Here is a 16,748-nt window from a genome sequence, read left to right as displayed (position 1 = left end):
GACCATCTTCCTGGTGGAGGATCGTGATATACAGGGCCTCTGGGTCCTCCCTGGGGTTGGCCGCATTATTGGTGGACCTGCTGTGGAGTCCAAAAGGGAGCAAAGATGCTATAGGGAAGTCAAGACTCAAAAATGCAAGTAATTCCACTAAGATCCATGAGTATTCTGAATAAACACGGCTTATCCCCCACGGAGTGTCCTGAGTGGCTCTGCCAGGTGTGAGGCTTCAGCAGGAATCAACTTGAGCCTTTGAAACCGTGCGCCTGAGAGTGGGACTTGAACCCAGCCAAAACCCACGGTCTTCCAACTGAGATCACACGCCTGGTCTCAGGACTTAATGAAGCTCAGGTTCTTGATGTCTCATTGCAGAAAGAATTCAGTGAGAGACAGAGTGATAGGTAAGAAGCGGATTTATTGAGAAACACACTCCACAGACAGAGCGTGGGCCATTTCAGAAGGTGAGAAAGGCACCAGGGTATGGGGTTGTCAGTTTTTATAGGGATGGGTAATTTCCTAGGCTAATGAGTGGGAGGACTATTCCAGCTATTTCAGGAAGGGGCGGGGATTTCCAGGAATTGGGCCACCGCCCACTCTTTGATCCTTATGGTTGGTCTGGGAACTGTCATGGAGCCTGTGGGCATGTCATTTAGCGTGCTGATGTGTTCCAGTGAGCGTATACTTAGGCTCAAGGTCTAGTGGAAGTCGACTGGTCTCCCATCTTGGACACATTTGGTCTAATCAGTTTATGTCATGTCCTCGGGCTGTCATTCTTTCAAAGGTTGTGCCCTGCCTCCTTCCCTCCTGTTTCATTCCCCCCTCAGAGATTTTACTCCCATATTCTTATGAGAAGCAGAAGGGCATGGTCCGGCTTATGTAACAGCTTCAGGGCTGAGTAGGGGTGTGGACCCTGCCTGTCAGGAAGTAAAAATCTCTGGATGCCTGATCTAGGGGCCCCAGGGGCAGGGCAGCTCCTTGTTTTAAGTCAGTATGGGCTGTAATCCTCGCATAGCCATCATCTTGGTGTGGAACTGTTGTAACTGCTTCCATAGCTTTTCTATGAATCTCCTTGATGATGAGGCACTTTTTGTAACAGCATCAGACTACAAGAATACCTATAAATGACAAAAGACTTAAAAGTCGTGGTTAAACACGACTTTTTGGCCACATGCCTATTACTGAAAACCAAATAAACCAATTGGAACAAACCATTCATTGGAGTCTGAGGACCAGCAGGTGCTTTCTGAATTTTGCACCCGATGTCTGGGGCAGACTGGGCTATGAAATGCGTAACCAAAAGGGCCTGTACCTCAGGGGAGGAGGGATCCACGTTCGTTCGGGATCCATGGCCCTGTAGGGTAGGTCAGTTAAAAAGTCCTGTGTCCTTCCTAGAGTTACCCCTCTGAGCTACACACGCCTTAGATTTCTTTTGGGTTTCTTTGCCTAGATACAAGGCCATGAAAATCTGAACATAGGGTACTTCATTATAAATTTCCTGACTCATATTGTGGCCAAACCTGATTACATAACCTACTAAGTTTTTCCTTTTAATTACTGTTGTCCAAATCTTTCCCAGTCCCGGAGTATATGGTCCAGGGTGTATTGGTTGAGATTGATGCAGCCTGGCCCATTTCAGACAAGCCTGAGCCTAACTCGTGAGCTATCCAAATTCCACTCTTAAGTCAAAATCCACTGCATAATTTGGTCAAGATTTGCACTTACGATTTTAGATGCTATCCTTTCCAAGGTAGTCTCCCAACCAGGTTAGGGCCCCAAAAGTTGCAAAGAAATGGCACAGAAGATGTCCCCAGTGGTGTTGACGATGAGCAGGAGTTGGTCTAGCTATAAGTTGGGAATGAAGGGTCAGCACTTGTAAGGGTCAGAGGGAGGGGAGTAAAAGTAATAAAAAGTACACCGTGGTGGTCTCACAGGTCTTCTGGGGTTAATAGAAGAAAGAAATAGAGCAGGAATGAACAAGAATGCAAGAATGTAGGAGAAAAACCTCAGAGTCAAGGAGAAGAGTATACGAATTGACAGTTGTATCGTGGATCTGCTGTTGGATGTGCATAAGTATATGGGGTTGACCTACCAGTCAAAGACGAGCAGACAATCGACAGAGCGTCCTCCCCAGTGTGCCTGGTTCGTGGCGTCCCATGGGCCTCTTTAGAACCAAGACCAAACTCTCAACATTTTCTTACCTAATCACTATCCCTTCGTGGTTGCCAGCTGAAACCGTGCACCTCAGATTGGCACTTGAACCCATGTGCCGGGACTCAAACCCAGCCAAAACTCAGACTGGGACTAGACCCACGTGGCTAGGACTGGAACCCAGCCAAAACCCACAGTCTTCCAACTGAGATCACACGCCTGGTTTCAGGACTTAATGAAGCTCAGGTTCTCACAGAAAGAATTCAGTGAAAGACAAAGTGACAGGTAAGAAGTGGATTTATTTAGAGAGAAACACACTGCACAGACAGGGTGTGGGCCATTTCAGAAGGTGAGAAAGGCACCAGGGTATGGGGTTGTCAGTTTTTATAGGGGTGGGTAATTTCATAGGCTAATGAGTGGGAGGAGTATTCCAGCTATTTCAGGAAGGGGCGGGGATTTCCAGGAATTGGGCCACCACCCACTCTTTGATCCTTATAGTCGGTGTTGGAACTGTCATGGAGTCTGTGAGCTCCATGTGAGCTGTCATTTAGCTTGCTGATGTGTTACCGTGAGCGTATACTTAGGCTCAAGGTCTAGTGGAAGTCAACTTGTCTCCCATCTTGGACCCATTTGGTTCCAATCAGTTTATGTCATGTCCTCGGGCTATGTCATTCTTTCAAAGGTTGTGCCCTGCCTCCTTTCCTCCTGTTTCACCTTGGTGCCTTGATTGTAGGCTCAGCTCAGCCTCATTAGCCTGGTCTATGGTTGCCTTGGTCTCACTGCCTCTGAGACTCAGGCTCTCATCTGTACAGTGGGCACAGCACCCCCTCTTTTACAGGTTGTTTGAAGCCCAGATAAGACCACCTATGTGAAGTGTCCTGCCCTGAGGGTGATTTTGGCTGTGATGTGGGAATTTGGAGGGAAGAACATTAGGGGGCAGAAGCTCAGGAGGGTGTCCTCTGCCCATCGCAGCAAGGTCGTGAGGGAAGGCAAAGGATGGTCCTATTCTTGAACCAAGCTTTTCCTAACCTGGGCCATACAGTAAGGGAACTTTCTTCTGCTTTTATCTTTTACTTAACTGTCATGACAAGAGCATTGAGATTTCTATAGCTTAAAGTCTCACCTTTAGCATTGCCATCTCTTTCCACTAGCAACAAAATCCTTAAAGAAGAAGCTTCACAGAATGGGCAAGGTGGGTGGGACAGGGCTGGGCCCTGCCCTGAAGTCGGACAGAAAGGAGGAGGCACAAAGTTTAGACCGAAGCCAAAATGCCCAAAAAGGAAGAAAATGTACCCTGAGGGTAGAATTAGTTTAGAAAGCAGCTCTCCTAAATTTACAGTAAATTGCAGATCATCCCATAGTCTGGGGTTCAATTATTGCTTAAATAATCTTCTTCTAGTTGAGAATTTCCAGGTTGGAGACTGGGGTTGTCTTGGTGGCTTTTAGTGCATGGGTTGCCTTAAGGTAGGGAAGATCCATTCCCTCTTGCCCGCCCTCTGACCTCCTCTCACTTAACTCCAGACACAGAGGCTCTCTTTGGGGTCTTTTGAGAAGGACAACTCTTTTTTTTTTTTTTTTCCTTCAGTGCACTGGTATCTCACCTCCACATCTCATGTCACCTTCTCAGAGGGAGGCTCTCCCTGACACCCCAGCTAAATAAATGTAGCTTCCCTTGTGCCTGTCCCAGAAACCTGTACTCATCTTCTTGGAAATCTTCTCATCTACTTAGCACTCATTACTTTCTAATGATCTATTTATTTGTTTATTATTTGTTGAGCCACAAGAGATTACAAGCTTCAGAAGAAAGCGCTTGTTTGTTCCCAGCTGGATCCCCCACCCTCCTTCTGTAGGACTCTGCACAGAGAAAGCACTGATCAATGTGGCATCAATGCACAGATGGACGGAGCTTCCCTTATTTCCAGGTCACCTGGGCTGGACCACACCGCAGATGGCGGATCTGAGGATTTTCACCAATTTTGGCTTCCAGAAACCACTCAGGCAAAGGTTCTTAACCTTTCTAGGGTCACAGATCTCTTTAGGTATTTGATAAAAACGACTCTCCCAAACGAACATAAAAATGCACTCATAACTCTGCTTACAACTTGGGGGTTTGGAGACTCCTAACGGCCCAGGTGGAAACTCCAGACTTAAGAAAAACCAAGGGGAGAAGGAGAGAGATTAGAGGCTCCACGCCAGTCTTAGGAGAGACCTCTTAAAACCGGGCCAGTTTAAAATGACCTATGCCCTTGGATTGCAGATATATATATATATATATAAAATGCATGAATATGTGTGTATATGTATATATATATGAAAAGAAAGAAATCCGAGGCAAGAAATCGCTTCTGGCCAGCAGAGTTCCAGATCTGCCACACGCTCCCCGCCTTACACGGCTTAGGACGAGACAACCAGTGACACTTCCCGCAAGTGTCTCGGGAGATCTCTTAGCCAGGTCTGATCAACGTTTGTGGGATGAATGAATGACACACTCGCTCGCAGAGTCAGGAAAGCAGCCCCCTCGGCGCTCACCGCGCGGGGCTGCTCAGTGCGGATCCCGCGGGCTCTGGTTCCCGGCGCCTGGGCCTAAGAGGCTGGAGGGGGAGGCGCGCGCCCAGGTGTATTCGCACCTAGGGCAGCCCACGTGGCGCGGGGCGGGGCCAGCTGCGGCGGGGCGGGGCGGGGCGGGGCGGGAGGAGGAGGGAGGAGGAGGAGGAGGGAGGAGCGGGAGAAGGGGGCAGGGAGGGAGCTGGTAGGAGCCGGAGGGGAGGGAGGGCAGAGGCGCGGGGAGGAGTCTGCAAACTTTCGCTTCGAGGGCATTGTGGGAAGCAGCCATGGTCTGAGGCGGGCACCTCACCTGTCAGCCACACCGGCTCCTTCGCTCGCCTCTCGCCCTCGAGTCCACCGCGCTCGTCTCTCGCCCGCGGGGACGGCGGCGGCGGCGGCCCGGCCACCATGGTTAGTGCTGGAGAGCGGGGCGGCGGCGCGGACCAGGGCGGACGTGTGTGTGCGCGCTCCCGGGAGGCACCTGCTGCGCCGAGCCGGGCGCGCGGCCGGGTGGGCGAGCAGCCCCGTCCCGCCCCGCCGGTCCCCCAGCCCCCCGGCCCTCCCGCGCCTGTAGTCCCGGCGCCCGGACGGTGCGGATGCGCCCGGGGCGCTAGGGACGCCAGCTTGGGACTCTCGGGCACTGCCGCTTCATTCATTACACCGTTTGCTGAGCGCTTAGTCTGTGCCAGGCGCGGTGCCAGGCGGTTGGAGATGTCGCGGGGACCAGGTGGAGTCCTTGCTATTGGCGGCTTACCTTCTAGGAGGACGATGTGGAAGGAGGGAGATGAGTAATATACCAGTAAAATGAAGATAACTTCCGAGAGTAAGTGCTCTAAAGTCTCAAGTACAACCGGATGGAGGGATGGAGAGGCGGCAGCTGCAGAGCTGGCAGGCAGTGAAGGCCTCCTTGAGGAGGTGACCTCTGAGCTGTTGGAAGTCCTAGGGGAGCCCTGCAGGTAGTGGGAGCAGAGAGAGCAAAGGCCAGAGAGAAGGAACCCTTGCTTGTAGCGAGAAAGGTTAGGCAGGGGCCAGACGAGGCAGGTCCTAATAAACCAAGTTAAGGAGTTTGGATTTTATTTCCACTGAGTGGGGGAGCCTTGGGAGCGGTTTAAGCGTGAGAACTGACTTTATCCCTTCTATACTTTTAAAAGATCTCTTTGGCTGTTGGTGGAGAGCAGCCTGGGATACGTGTGTGAGGAGGTGTGGAAGTGGAGACAGGGAGACCAGTTTGCAGTGCTCCAGGTGAGAGATCCTGGTTGCCTGCACTTGGATGGAAGCAATAGCTTCAGGCACCTCTTGTTCTTGCCTTCTGCTTAGGGTAGTGTTTTGAAAGTGCGGTGGCCTGAACTGCACGAGTTTCACTTTCCCAGCTGAGCTCACTTCCCAATCGGAGGAGGAACAGAAGTGACCTGCACTCTGGGCTTGAGTACCCTCCACAGGCAGGAGGAGGAGGGCCATGTGGGTTACGAAAGTTGATGGACAAGGAGAGAAGTGGAGTGCCGAGCCCCTGGATGGGAAGACCACAGACGCTTTCCAAGGAGAGGTTTGGCTGCACAGACTGGAGGCGCCATTGTTGTGTGTTGAGGGTTCCTTGTAAATATAGCGTGATGAAAAAAGGAGGCTGTAAATAATGGAGCAGCTCTCCTGGCTTGCTCAGGTTTCCCAAGGGAGAAGGTGACATGTGTGCAACCCGCCACATTTTTTGCCTAATGGAAGGTGGAGTAAGGCCCTGGAGTTTCTGAGTAGCAAAAATCTTCCAACCCGAGAGCTTGTGTAGGGTCCACGCTCTGGACAACACCTGCAGTGGAATTCTATGTTTTCTTGCTGGTGTCAAGTGATGAGTTGATCAGAAATGTGCAGTTACCCTGGCTTTTCTACTAGATCTAGCCCAATGGGAAATATTGATGTTATTGAGTGCCTGTGATAGGAGGATGCTCAACGCTTTACCTTCATGATCTCAGTCAGTTCTTGCAACAAACAACCAAATGAGGGTATCATGCTCTTTGTATTTTATCTGCTCTGACCTGTCCCAACAATGTGTCCTTGGACCATGGCTTGACCTCTCTATGCCAGTTTGCTCATTTGTAAAATGGAGATAATAACTGTTCCCAACTCATAAGGCAGTGGTTCTCAAAGTGTGGGCTGGGTACACTTAGGAGTCCCCAAGACTTTTTTTTTTTTTTTTTTGGTATGCGGGCCTCTCACTGCTGTGGCCTCTCCTTTTGCAGAGCACAGACTCTGGACACGCAGGCTCAGCGGCCATGGCTCACGGGCCCAGCCGCTCCGCGGCATGTGGGATCCTCCCGGACTGGGGCACGAACCCGTGTCCCCTGCATCGGCAGGCGGACTCTCAACCACTGCGCCACCAGGGAAGCCCCCCAAGACTTTTTAGAGGTCCACAAGGCCAAAACGGTTTTCATAATAGCGTAGAGATATTATTTGCCCTTTACACGTTCATTCCTACATGACTGTACATGAAGTTGTCTCAAGGCTAACGTGACCTGCGAGAGTGCAACAGAGTGAATGCAAAAGTGGTAGCAGAGTCCAGCTGTCTTCTATTGAGCCAGACATTAAGGAAATTTGCCAAAAAGTAAAACAGTGCCACTCTTCTCACTAATATTTTTTTTTTTTGCTTTGGAAAATATTGTTACTGTTCATCAAAGAGTTGTTTCTGGTAATGTGTCATAGGTTGATTATAATTTTTAAGTGAATCAGCAAGTATCTGAAATGTTTCTCTATTTAAATTTACAATACGATACAGTAAATTCACCTTCCCAAGCTGAGCTGTGAAGTTATTTCTTTATCTGAATTTATGTTAGAAACAGCATGAATGCTTCCTTTTCCTAAATAGGGTAATTCCAAGTTTCCCATGTCCATCATAATCTCACTGTATTACAGAGAAATAGGAACAGTGAGAAGCCGAGAGGGTGAGGGTGGAGATATCTGACTCTGAACCTGGAGATCCTGCTGGGAACCCCTCTCCAGCACCCAGTATATCAGTTTTATTGTCTGACGCTTCAGTAAATTGTGATTCGTGTGTATTGTTATTTTGGTGGTTTAAATTCCAGCTTGAGTGAGGAAGCCTATTGTGGCAGCAGTAGCGAGCGCCGTCCTCCACGGAGACGTGGTCTGGGCTGCTGGCCAGCACTTACTGTGGGGTTGAGGGGTTGGGAAGAGACCCTGTGCGGTGTTCAGTTCTCCCAAGAGGGTTCACCCACAACAGACCTTTCCCACAGGCCTCCCAACAGCACCAGTGAGACTTGTGTTTACCCCTCCCCAGGGTTGTTACTTCTGAGTTCCCATTGCTGGTTTCTGTGACAAATACTGTCAGCAGCTTACAATTTTTGTGTGGTATTTTATTGACAACAGCTGGCAGGAAATGGTCAGCAGTTTGTGTATTTGCCCCACTGTTTCCAATGTCTGTCCTTTTGGGTCCCATGAATTATTTTATTACGGATGAAGACATAATGGATAAAGTCACCCCTTCCCCTAACACAAATAAAGAAAGTTCCTGTATGAGTCCCCAAAGATTAGCATTCCTTGACATCTCTATGAATCATTCTTTCAATTTTATTTTCTTGTTACTGTACAGAGATTCTCCGAGTGAGCTGAGATTTCACTGGTGTTCCTTCTTTCCTGGGGCCTGTCCTTGCCTCTCTCTCTCTCTCTCTCTCTTTTTTTAATGTTTTCCACAGCAGCGACACCATTTTATTTAAATTATTTATTTATTTAATATTTATTTATTTATTTGTTTGCACCGGGTCTTAGTTGCGGCACGTGGGCTCCTTAGTTGCAGCTCACGGGCTCCTTAGTTGCAGCACGTGGGTTCCTTGGTTGTGGTATGCGAACTCTTAGTTGTGGCATGCATGTGGGATCTAGTTCCCTGGCCAGGGATTGAACCTGGGCCCTCTGCATCGGGAGCGTGGAGTTTTATCCACTGCGCCACCAGGGAAAGTCCCCTTGCCTCTCTTATAGCCTCCCTTTCTCACGTATCTTGTTTTTCTCTGATGGAATTCATTGTTTTCTAGCTCTTTACCCAGGAGAAGCTCCCTTTCCAGATCCTGTGATGTAAAAGAATGTATGCAGAGATCAGAGGCAAACACCCCTGAAATCCTCTCAGGGGTGTACTAAACTGTCTCTCCAGCACTCTGACTAGCAAGAGAAAATGTACTTCTTGCATGGCTGCTAACGTGGGATAAATTAAGAATTTTTACAGTGGAAAGGGGGTACTGCCCACTGTTTCATTTAGAAATGAAATGCCACTGACCATTATGAGGAAGCTGGCCTTCAAAAAATCTCCCACGAAGTCCCAAGTCTGAACACTTCCCAACAGGTAGAGCTGGGTTCTGAAATAGCTCTCTAAATAGTTTCTGAAAACTGCCTGGGGAAAAATAATATAACCACTTGTTAGTCCCGCAGTGCGATGGGGCATAGACCTATATTACATTCAGTCAAGGACATAGGCATGCAGGATTCCAGTTTTAATGTCCTTGTTGGACCTTCTGTAGCAGGGCTTCTAGGCCGGTAAGAAACGATGGGTGTGTGGCAAGGTTCAGTGGCCACTTAAATGCTACAGGAGCCTTCCTTCTACACTGGGTCTATTAAGAGGAGGAACTAAGGCCACAGTACAAACTGTGGTGCTTCTGCCCTTTGTATACTCGCCCTTGTCGAGGGGGGACCTTCAGGGGTAAAAACGACTCATCCAGCTCATTATAGACTAAAAAAAAAAAAATTTTTTTTTTTTTTGCATTAAAACATCAATGTATTTGGGTCCAAGAGGCAAACCTCCCATAAACTTTAAAGATAAACACCTAAGATATAGTTCGTTTATGGCTAGTTGCTTAAGGCTGACCCTCCAGGTCTCACAAGTCTACCTGCCTTTTCTGCAGTTCTAATTATTTGGGAAGAGAAATTTGAGACAGTGTTCTAAGGCAGGTGTCCAAAACATTTTTCTGTAAAGGGCCGGACTAAATATTTTAGGCTTTCTGGGCCTTACAGTCTCTGTCACTGTTACTCAACCTCTCTGCTGTAGAGTGAAAGCAGCCATGGACAAGATGCAAATGGCTGTGACTGTGTTTTAATAAAACTTTATTTACCAAAACAGGTGGAGGGCCAGAATTGGCCTGGAGGCTGAGTTTGTTCTGTAGACCCATGTTTTCAGGCAACTTCCATTAATTCACTCATGTGTACATTTGACAAATAAATTGGACACCTGCCCTATGACAAGCAGTGTTCCAGGCAGGACTGGCTATATCATTTGTGGTACCCAGTGCAAAATGAAAATGTAGGATCCCTCGTTCAGAATTTATTGGGAATTTCAAGACAATGGCAGCAGAGCATTAAATCAGGGGTGCTCCCTTTGTGAACCCAGGGCTCTGGTGTCCACAAAAGCCAGCCCTGGATCTAGGCCCCAGAGGTTGTACTGAAGAAGCCAGAAGCTCTCCTGCTCTCCTGGAGCCCACGTTCTTGGCGGGAAGTTCTCTAAACTTTCTTAATGTGTATTTTGTATCAAGCATACAGAAAAGGATTATACTATAAAGTAGTGGTTAGTCATCATCTCATTCTTACTTCATGGAAGTTGTAGATGATTCCCAGGCAGGTGGCATGGGGACCCAAGCAGTGCCGATCCTGGTGGCTACGTCAGGCCCTGCCACCCCTTCCCTTCTTGTCCTGAGGTCGTGGGCCGTTCGTCCGGCTGGCTTGGACTGTACTTGGTCATTTCCTGAACCAGTTCTGACTGGATGGGGAGTTCTCAGCTGTATCTGCTCCCCGCGTTTGCTGTAGGTTAGATCCTTAGGTCAGTGCTTCCGCTGCTCTCATTGCCTCTGTCCACGTCCCAGTGGAGCCCTGGGCACGGGATGCCATGGCTTCCCCAGCTCTTCCTGGGTCTGCCCTGATTGTCAGGTGTGGTATAATTTGTCAGCTTAGACAAAATTGTGTAAAATGATGACACAGATAAACCTGCAAATAAACAGAAAACTTGTAGAAGGGTATGCTAGAGACAGTGATTGTTTCTGGGAAGGGCTCTACGCATCTGGTGTTGTAAAAAGAGTCACTTTTTATTGTGTGTTCTATTAGACATCTCAGTTTTTTTTTGTATTTGAACATAGCACCTTTTAAATTATATGAAAAATGACTTAAAAAATGTTCCCATTTATATTACTTCTCCAGCAAAACTCTGCTTTGTTTTTCCCTATGTTTTGTAACTTCTTAAGCCTGGATGTGTCTGGAATTGGGATGGAAACAGAAGTTTCCTTACAATACGTCCACACACACACACACAGACACACACAGACACACACATGCATGTACGCACACATGCATGTACACACACATACATGTACACACACAGACACTTTCTCTCTTCTATTCTCTTTAACTTGGGCTCTTGGTCAGGCTTCCAGGACTCCTGTTTGTACCTTGCTTTTTTTAAAAAATAAATTTATTTATTTTATTTATTTTGGCTGCACTGGGTCTTCATTGCTGTGCATGGGCTTTCTCTAGTTGCGGTGAGTGGGGGCTACTCTTCGTTACCGTGCGCGGGCTTCTCATTGCGGTGGCTTCTCGTTGCGGAGCACGGGCTCTAGGCGTGCGGGCTTTAGTAGTTGTAGCACGTGGGCTCAGTAGTTGCGGCTTGCAGGCTCCAGAGCGCAGGCTCAGTAGTTGTGGCGCACGGGCCCAGCCGCTCCGCGGCATGTGGGATCTTCCTGGACCAGGGCTCGAACCCGTGTCCCCTGCATTGGCAGGTGGGCTCTCAACCACTGTGCTACCAGGAAAGCCCTGTACCTTGCTTTTGAATGAGAATCGAGACTAGCTGAGGGGGAAAAAAATGTGATCCATCTTTCTCACTTCAGCAACTCTGAAAACTTTTGGTAAAAAGGTAAAATAATATTGCTAGTCACTTCACAGGAGGGAACCATGAAAGCACAGAGGTGCTTGTCAGATGAACTAGAATTGGCCTCACTGTATTCAGTAGACAGCAGAACATTCTAGCAAGATTGAGAAGTCCTGTCCCTGAAAGAGTCAGGGAGGACCAGTCAAGCCCGGTACCAGATTCAGATTGTGACTGAATAGTTCAGCCCCCAGTTTCAGTGTCTGCTGCCCACCTCCAGCTTCTCTTGGCTTCCCTGAAAAAAAGAAATCAGGGCAGCAACTTTTCATTATGCAGGTGAGGCTACAAGAGGCCTGGAAAAGATGACTGTTTCTTTTAAGTGTCAGAACTTCCTCGGGAGGCAGAAGTGCTGTTGGAGGAGACATCTCTGTTGGGTAATGTTGAGATACACGTTGCCTGTGGAGGTGACATGCCTACAGCGTTTCAGGAAGCCTGCCTGTGCTCATTTCTAAAGGCAGATGTGGGATACAGGTGTGACGTGGTGGTGAGGCAGAGGGCCCTGGGCTCCTGGGTGCAGGCTCTGTGATCTGGGAGGCTCTGCTCTTTGCTCTCGTAACCAGGCCCACTTCCTAAATTTGCCTGAAGATTGAATGAGCCAATCCAGTTCAACCCTTAGCTCGGGGGCTGGCACCTGGCATACATTCCATAAATGTTAGCCAGGACATTTTTAAGGGAGATAGGAAAAAGCTAATGAAAAACTTAAAAATAGTTCTTAAATTTTTTTCTTTTTTTAATGAGAAATTTATTTGAACGGATGAAACAAAGAAACAAAATATCACAGACTGCAAATATTGGGGAGGTGGGAGAAGATAAGGGTTATTGTAATATCACATTTAAGAAAATGTGATTCTAAAGTCAGAGTGTGTATAGAACGTTTTCCTTTTATTTCTGAAACAACTGCTTGCCTCCAGTTTCTTTGTGAGAAGTCAGGTTCTCAATTCAAAGTGTCCTGTGTATGAGTCCTACCTTTCTAAGTCTCTTTGGCCTCACGATTTGGATACTTTAAGAATTCAGAAAATCTAATCTACGTTGACAATCTTTGTAAAAAATTACGGGGAAAAGAGGAGGCTTGACTATATAACAAGGCAGGTCTGTCTGTCAGATTGAACCTGAATTTTCAGAGTGTGATGGATGGGCAATCTCCCACCTCTTAAATTTTGTGCACAACCATTGGCATGGTTGTCAAGGTATAAAGGCCCTAGGGACAGATTTTTAATGAGTGTGGAGTATAGGCTGCAATAGGAAGAAAAAGGAAGGTTCTTAATAAACGTTTAAGTGATCGTTACGATGCAGGGCGCTGAGTTTAGCATAGTAATCATAGCAAGTTGTTCCTGGCCACAAAAAAATTCATATTAAGAAAGATCAAATAAGCATCACTATGAAATATGAATGGGGTCCCAAGTTATTAAGGTTTCATTCGACTTCAAAGGCGAATTGAAAATTGCTTGGAATTTCTGCTCCCTATTTCTAGGACCTTTTCCTCCTCGAATGATTTGAAACAGAACCAAAGGCCAGTCTGCCTCTCAAAAGACTCCAGGAGAAAACCTAATTAGGGACATCTTGACTATAAGACAAAATTAAACCACCAACAGCTATTGTTGATATACCCTAAGTTGATTACCTTGTCCAGATGAAATGATAAATGGAGAAATAGTACATGAATCACTTTTCAGGGTTTTTTTTTTCTTCTTCATTTGTTAATCCTTGTGTTCTTAACCAAGGAGGTTATTAGAAAAGAAAACCCCACAAGTATGAGATCTGTTTCTTGATTACAAGAAACTTGTGTTGTTGGGAAGAAATTTCTCACATGCATAGCAAACCTAGATGAGTATGGGAGTAGATAATTAAGCTGTGAAGTATGTCGTTCAGATTACATAATTGCTGCAGGAATTCCATGCAGGAGGACATGGGAGGGGCTCATGGAAGAGACAGTCGTGGGGCTGAGCCCCAGAAGAGCAGGTGACCCTGCCTCCAGCTTTTCAGAAAAGGGTGTGTGTGTCTGGTATGTATGTGAGTGGGAAGGGGTTAATAAGTAGACAATACGGAAAGGTGGTATTAAGAAAATGTAAGTCCTGAAGGAGGGCCTGCTGAAGGTCTACCATGACAAACTGGTTTCTTTCTTTTTTGTTTTTAAAGATGTACCTTTTTTCTTAATTAGTTTTATTTCATTTATTTATTTATTTATATTTTTGGCTGTGTTGGGTCTTCACTGCTGCACACGGGCTTTTCTCTAGTTGCGGCGAGCGGGTGGGGGGGCTACTCTTCGTTGCGGTGCGCGGGCTTCTCATTGCGGTGGCTTCTCTTGTTGCAGAGCACGGGCTCTAGGCGCACGGGCTTCAGTAGTTGTGGCATGTGGGCTCAGTAGTGTGGCGCACAGACGGGGGATCAAACCCGTGTCCCCTGTATTGGAAGGTGGATTCTTAAGCACTGCGCCATCAGGGAAGTCCAAACTGGTTTCTTATTGATTCCCCCATCTCTAACTCTGCCCTCCAGTCAACCCCACTAAGAAATTCTTTATCCAGTATTATCAGGAATGACATTTCTCACTGACTTTACAGATAACGAAAAAGGACAAACTTTTTATTTTAGAGTTAAAAAAAAATTAATATCTTACTTAAGCATTTGGGGAAATGGGTCAAAAGTAGCTTGAGGCTTGTCCAGAGTCCGGAGGAGCCTCACTTCACTCAGCTGCATAGTTTTGGAGATGAGCTGCCTTCTTAGCAGCCAAGAAACAATGTTACTGAAGTTGCAGGTGTGTTTAGGGATGTGTGTGTGTGTTTTTGTCTCTGAGTGGGCTAGTTTCCTTGTGTATCTCTAAGAAACAATTGCTGTTACCTTCCTCCATCACTCTAATGAATGTTTTGAAAAGGAAAGCTTATTTTAATAGCAGCCGAAGACAGACATCACTAGAAAGAGGAGCGTGATGCTTGGAAGGATTGCTAGACTGGAAGATAAGGGGATCCGGGTCCTGTACCCAGCTACGCCAGTAACCATGACCTTTATTTACCATGTTACCTAACTTCCCGGGGCCAGTCCTCAGCTGTCTCTTGAGGTGAGAGAGAATCTTAAAAATCCTTTCTGGTTCTCACAGTTTGTAATCAGCTACAAGAAAGTCGTATGCCTCTCCAAACTCAATGTACCTTATTTTCTGCACGTGTCAGATCCAGAAGCAGGGCAAGCCTGACGCTGAACTGTTGAGCCATATGTCCTTGTGTTGCTGTTGATCAGGAGCTGGGCTCCTCGTAAGTGCAGCTTGCAGGTGGGGTTGTCACGTACCAGGAAGGCCATACCAACAGAGCTCATGGAACTTTACATCGAATCGTTGCATTGCTCACACATCTATTTGTGTGTGTGCATCGAATCGTTGCATTGCTCACACATCTATTTGTGTGTGTGTTTAGGCACAGGTTTAAGTGCACTTTTGGCTTCAATCAAGTCAGGTGTAAAAGAAGAACAGCATTATTATTTTGCTATAGGTACACATTTACTGAATACCCACCGTGTGGTCTGTACCCGCAATTGGAGATTATTAAGAGATATAAAGGAGACAGAAGTGAGTATGCTTCTTATCCCACAGGGAGGGAAAACAGAAACAGTACAACTTGCACGTTTCTTTCAAGAATATCGAAAATAGAGATGTAGCTGGGATGGGATAGGGTACATGGGGACGTGTACATTTTATGAGAGATTCTGAAAGGATGTTATAGACTTGGTTGGGTGAGGAGTATATTTTGGGCATGGGAGAGGGATGAGGAATGGGGTGTGAGATACGCTCTAACAAGGCGTGTTTCAGGGCCTTCAAGCAGACTGGCGTGGCTGCATCTGGGAATCAGTTTGGGAAACATACACACGCAGAAACCTAGTTCCCGAGAAAAAGTGGAGTCGTTGGTGGAGGCTGTTGAATGACAGAGGAGATTTTCTCCCTGTCATTTGTTGGGAGGACAGTTCAGGAAGGTCTGGCTTTTTTGTTTTCGGTTCAGAAAGATTTTAAAGTGAACTTTAAAGTTGTATGTTCGTTTTCTTTTATAGTAGGTAAGTTGAACAACCACACCCATATCTCAGAAAAACTTGAATCTATCTTGCATAATTTTTTCTTTTTTATTTCCTCTTTATTGAGACGAACCTCCTGATCATGAGCTTGGGTGTTGGGGCAATGCCAAATTGCTATAAAAAAAGTTTTTTTTGAGATATAACTGACATATAACATTATATTAGTTTCAGGTGTAACTAATATAACGATTCAGTATATGTATATATTGTGAAATGATCACTGCAATAAGTCCAGTTAACACCCATAGTCATTTTTTTAAGGAAATTCAGGCCAAATATATTTATTTATTGAGCAGCTATATGTCATTGCTTGTTAAAATTCAAACCATTAAACTTATTGAAGAATAAAATATTTTAAAACATAATGGACCAATGTGAAAACTTCAACTCTTGCTCCTGTGTAAAGCATTTGGTAAAAGACTTATCCTGTGTCAATTGTAAGACAAATAACTTTTGGTCTGAGAAAAAACCTTTTTAAAGTGACTTGCTTTGTAATAATGGGCTTGTCTGATTAACTGATGTTGATCCATATTTATTAGTAAAATCAATATCAAAAATGCCTTTTAGGGCTTCCCTGGTGGCGCAGTGGTTGAGAGTCCGCCTGCCGATGCAGGGGACACGGATTCGTTCCCCGGTCCGGGAAGATCCCACATGCCGCAGAGCGGCTGGGCCCGTGAGCCATGGCCGCTGAGCCTGCGCGTCCGGAGCCTGTGCTCCGCAACGGGAGAGACCACAGCAGTGAGAGGCCTGCGTACTGGAAAAAAAAAAAAAAAAAAGCCTTTTAAATCACGATAGGATGTAGTTTTTGGAGCAGCTGCTTAGCAAACATTATGCCAATAAAATTTGCGTTAGCGCCGTCTCTGCTGCACGTAAGTCAGTTTTGGGATCAAAACATTGATATTTTGAAGACCCCACTAAATCTTTCTAAAAAGAATTATGTCAAGACTTTTAAACAAAGTCAGCTTTTAAATCTCATTTTTCTGAGCTCCTTTTTATAACCAGTGAGGACAATTGTGTTTTATCAGTAAGAGCTCAAGAACAGAATATTTAAGATAACTAACTGCAATAATCATTATGTTTTTAGCAAATATTTACAACATGAATGCTTCCATAATAC

The 16,748-nt window shown here is 46.3% G+C and overlaps 1 protein-coding gene across 2 annotated transcripts in view; it reads left to right on the top strand.

Annotated features, from left to right (window-relative positions):
- Positions 1–4,975: 4,975 nt before the first annotated feature.
- AP1S3 (adaptor related protein complex 1 subunit sigma 3) overlaps positions 4,976–16,748 on the top strand; it is a 56,945-nt gene continuing 45,172 nt past the window's right edge. For both annotated transcript variants that reach the window (XM_079924702.1, XM_079924701.1), the window contains exon 1: positions 4,976–5,100. In XM_079924702.1, coding sequence (XP_079780828.1) covers positions 5,098–5,100 — 3 coding nt within the window. In that variant the 5' untranslated portion in view covers positions 4,976–5,097. The remainder of the gene's footprint in view (positions 5,101–16,748) is intronic.

Source organism: Stenella coeruleoalba, assembly GCF_951394435.1.
Source record: "Stenella coeruleoalba genome assembly, chromosome: 6".
In the NCBI taxonomy this organism is placed as follows: Eukaryota; Metazoa; Chordata; class Mammalia; order Artiodactyla; family Delphinidae; genus Stenella; species Stenella coeruleoalba.
This window is presented reverse-complemented; position numbering and strand designations above follow the sequence as displayed.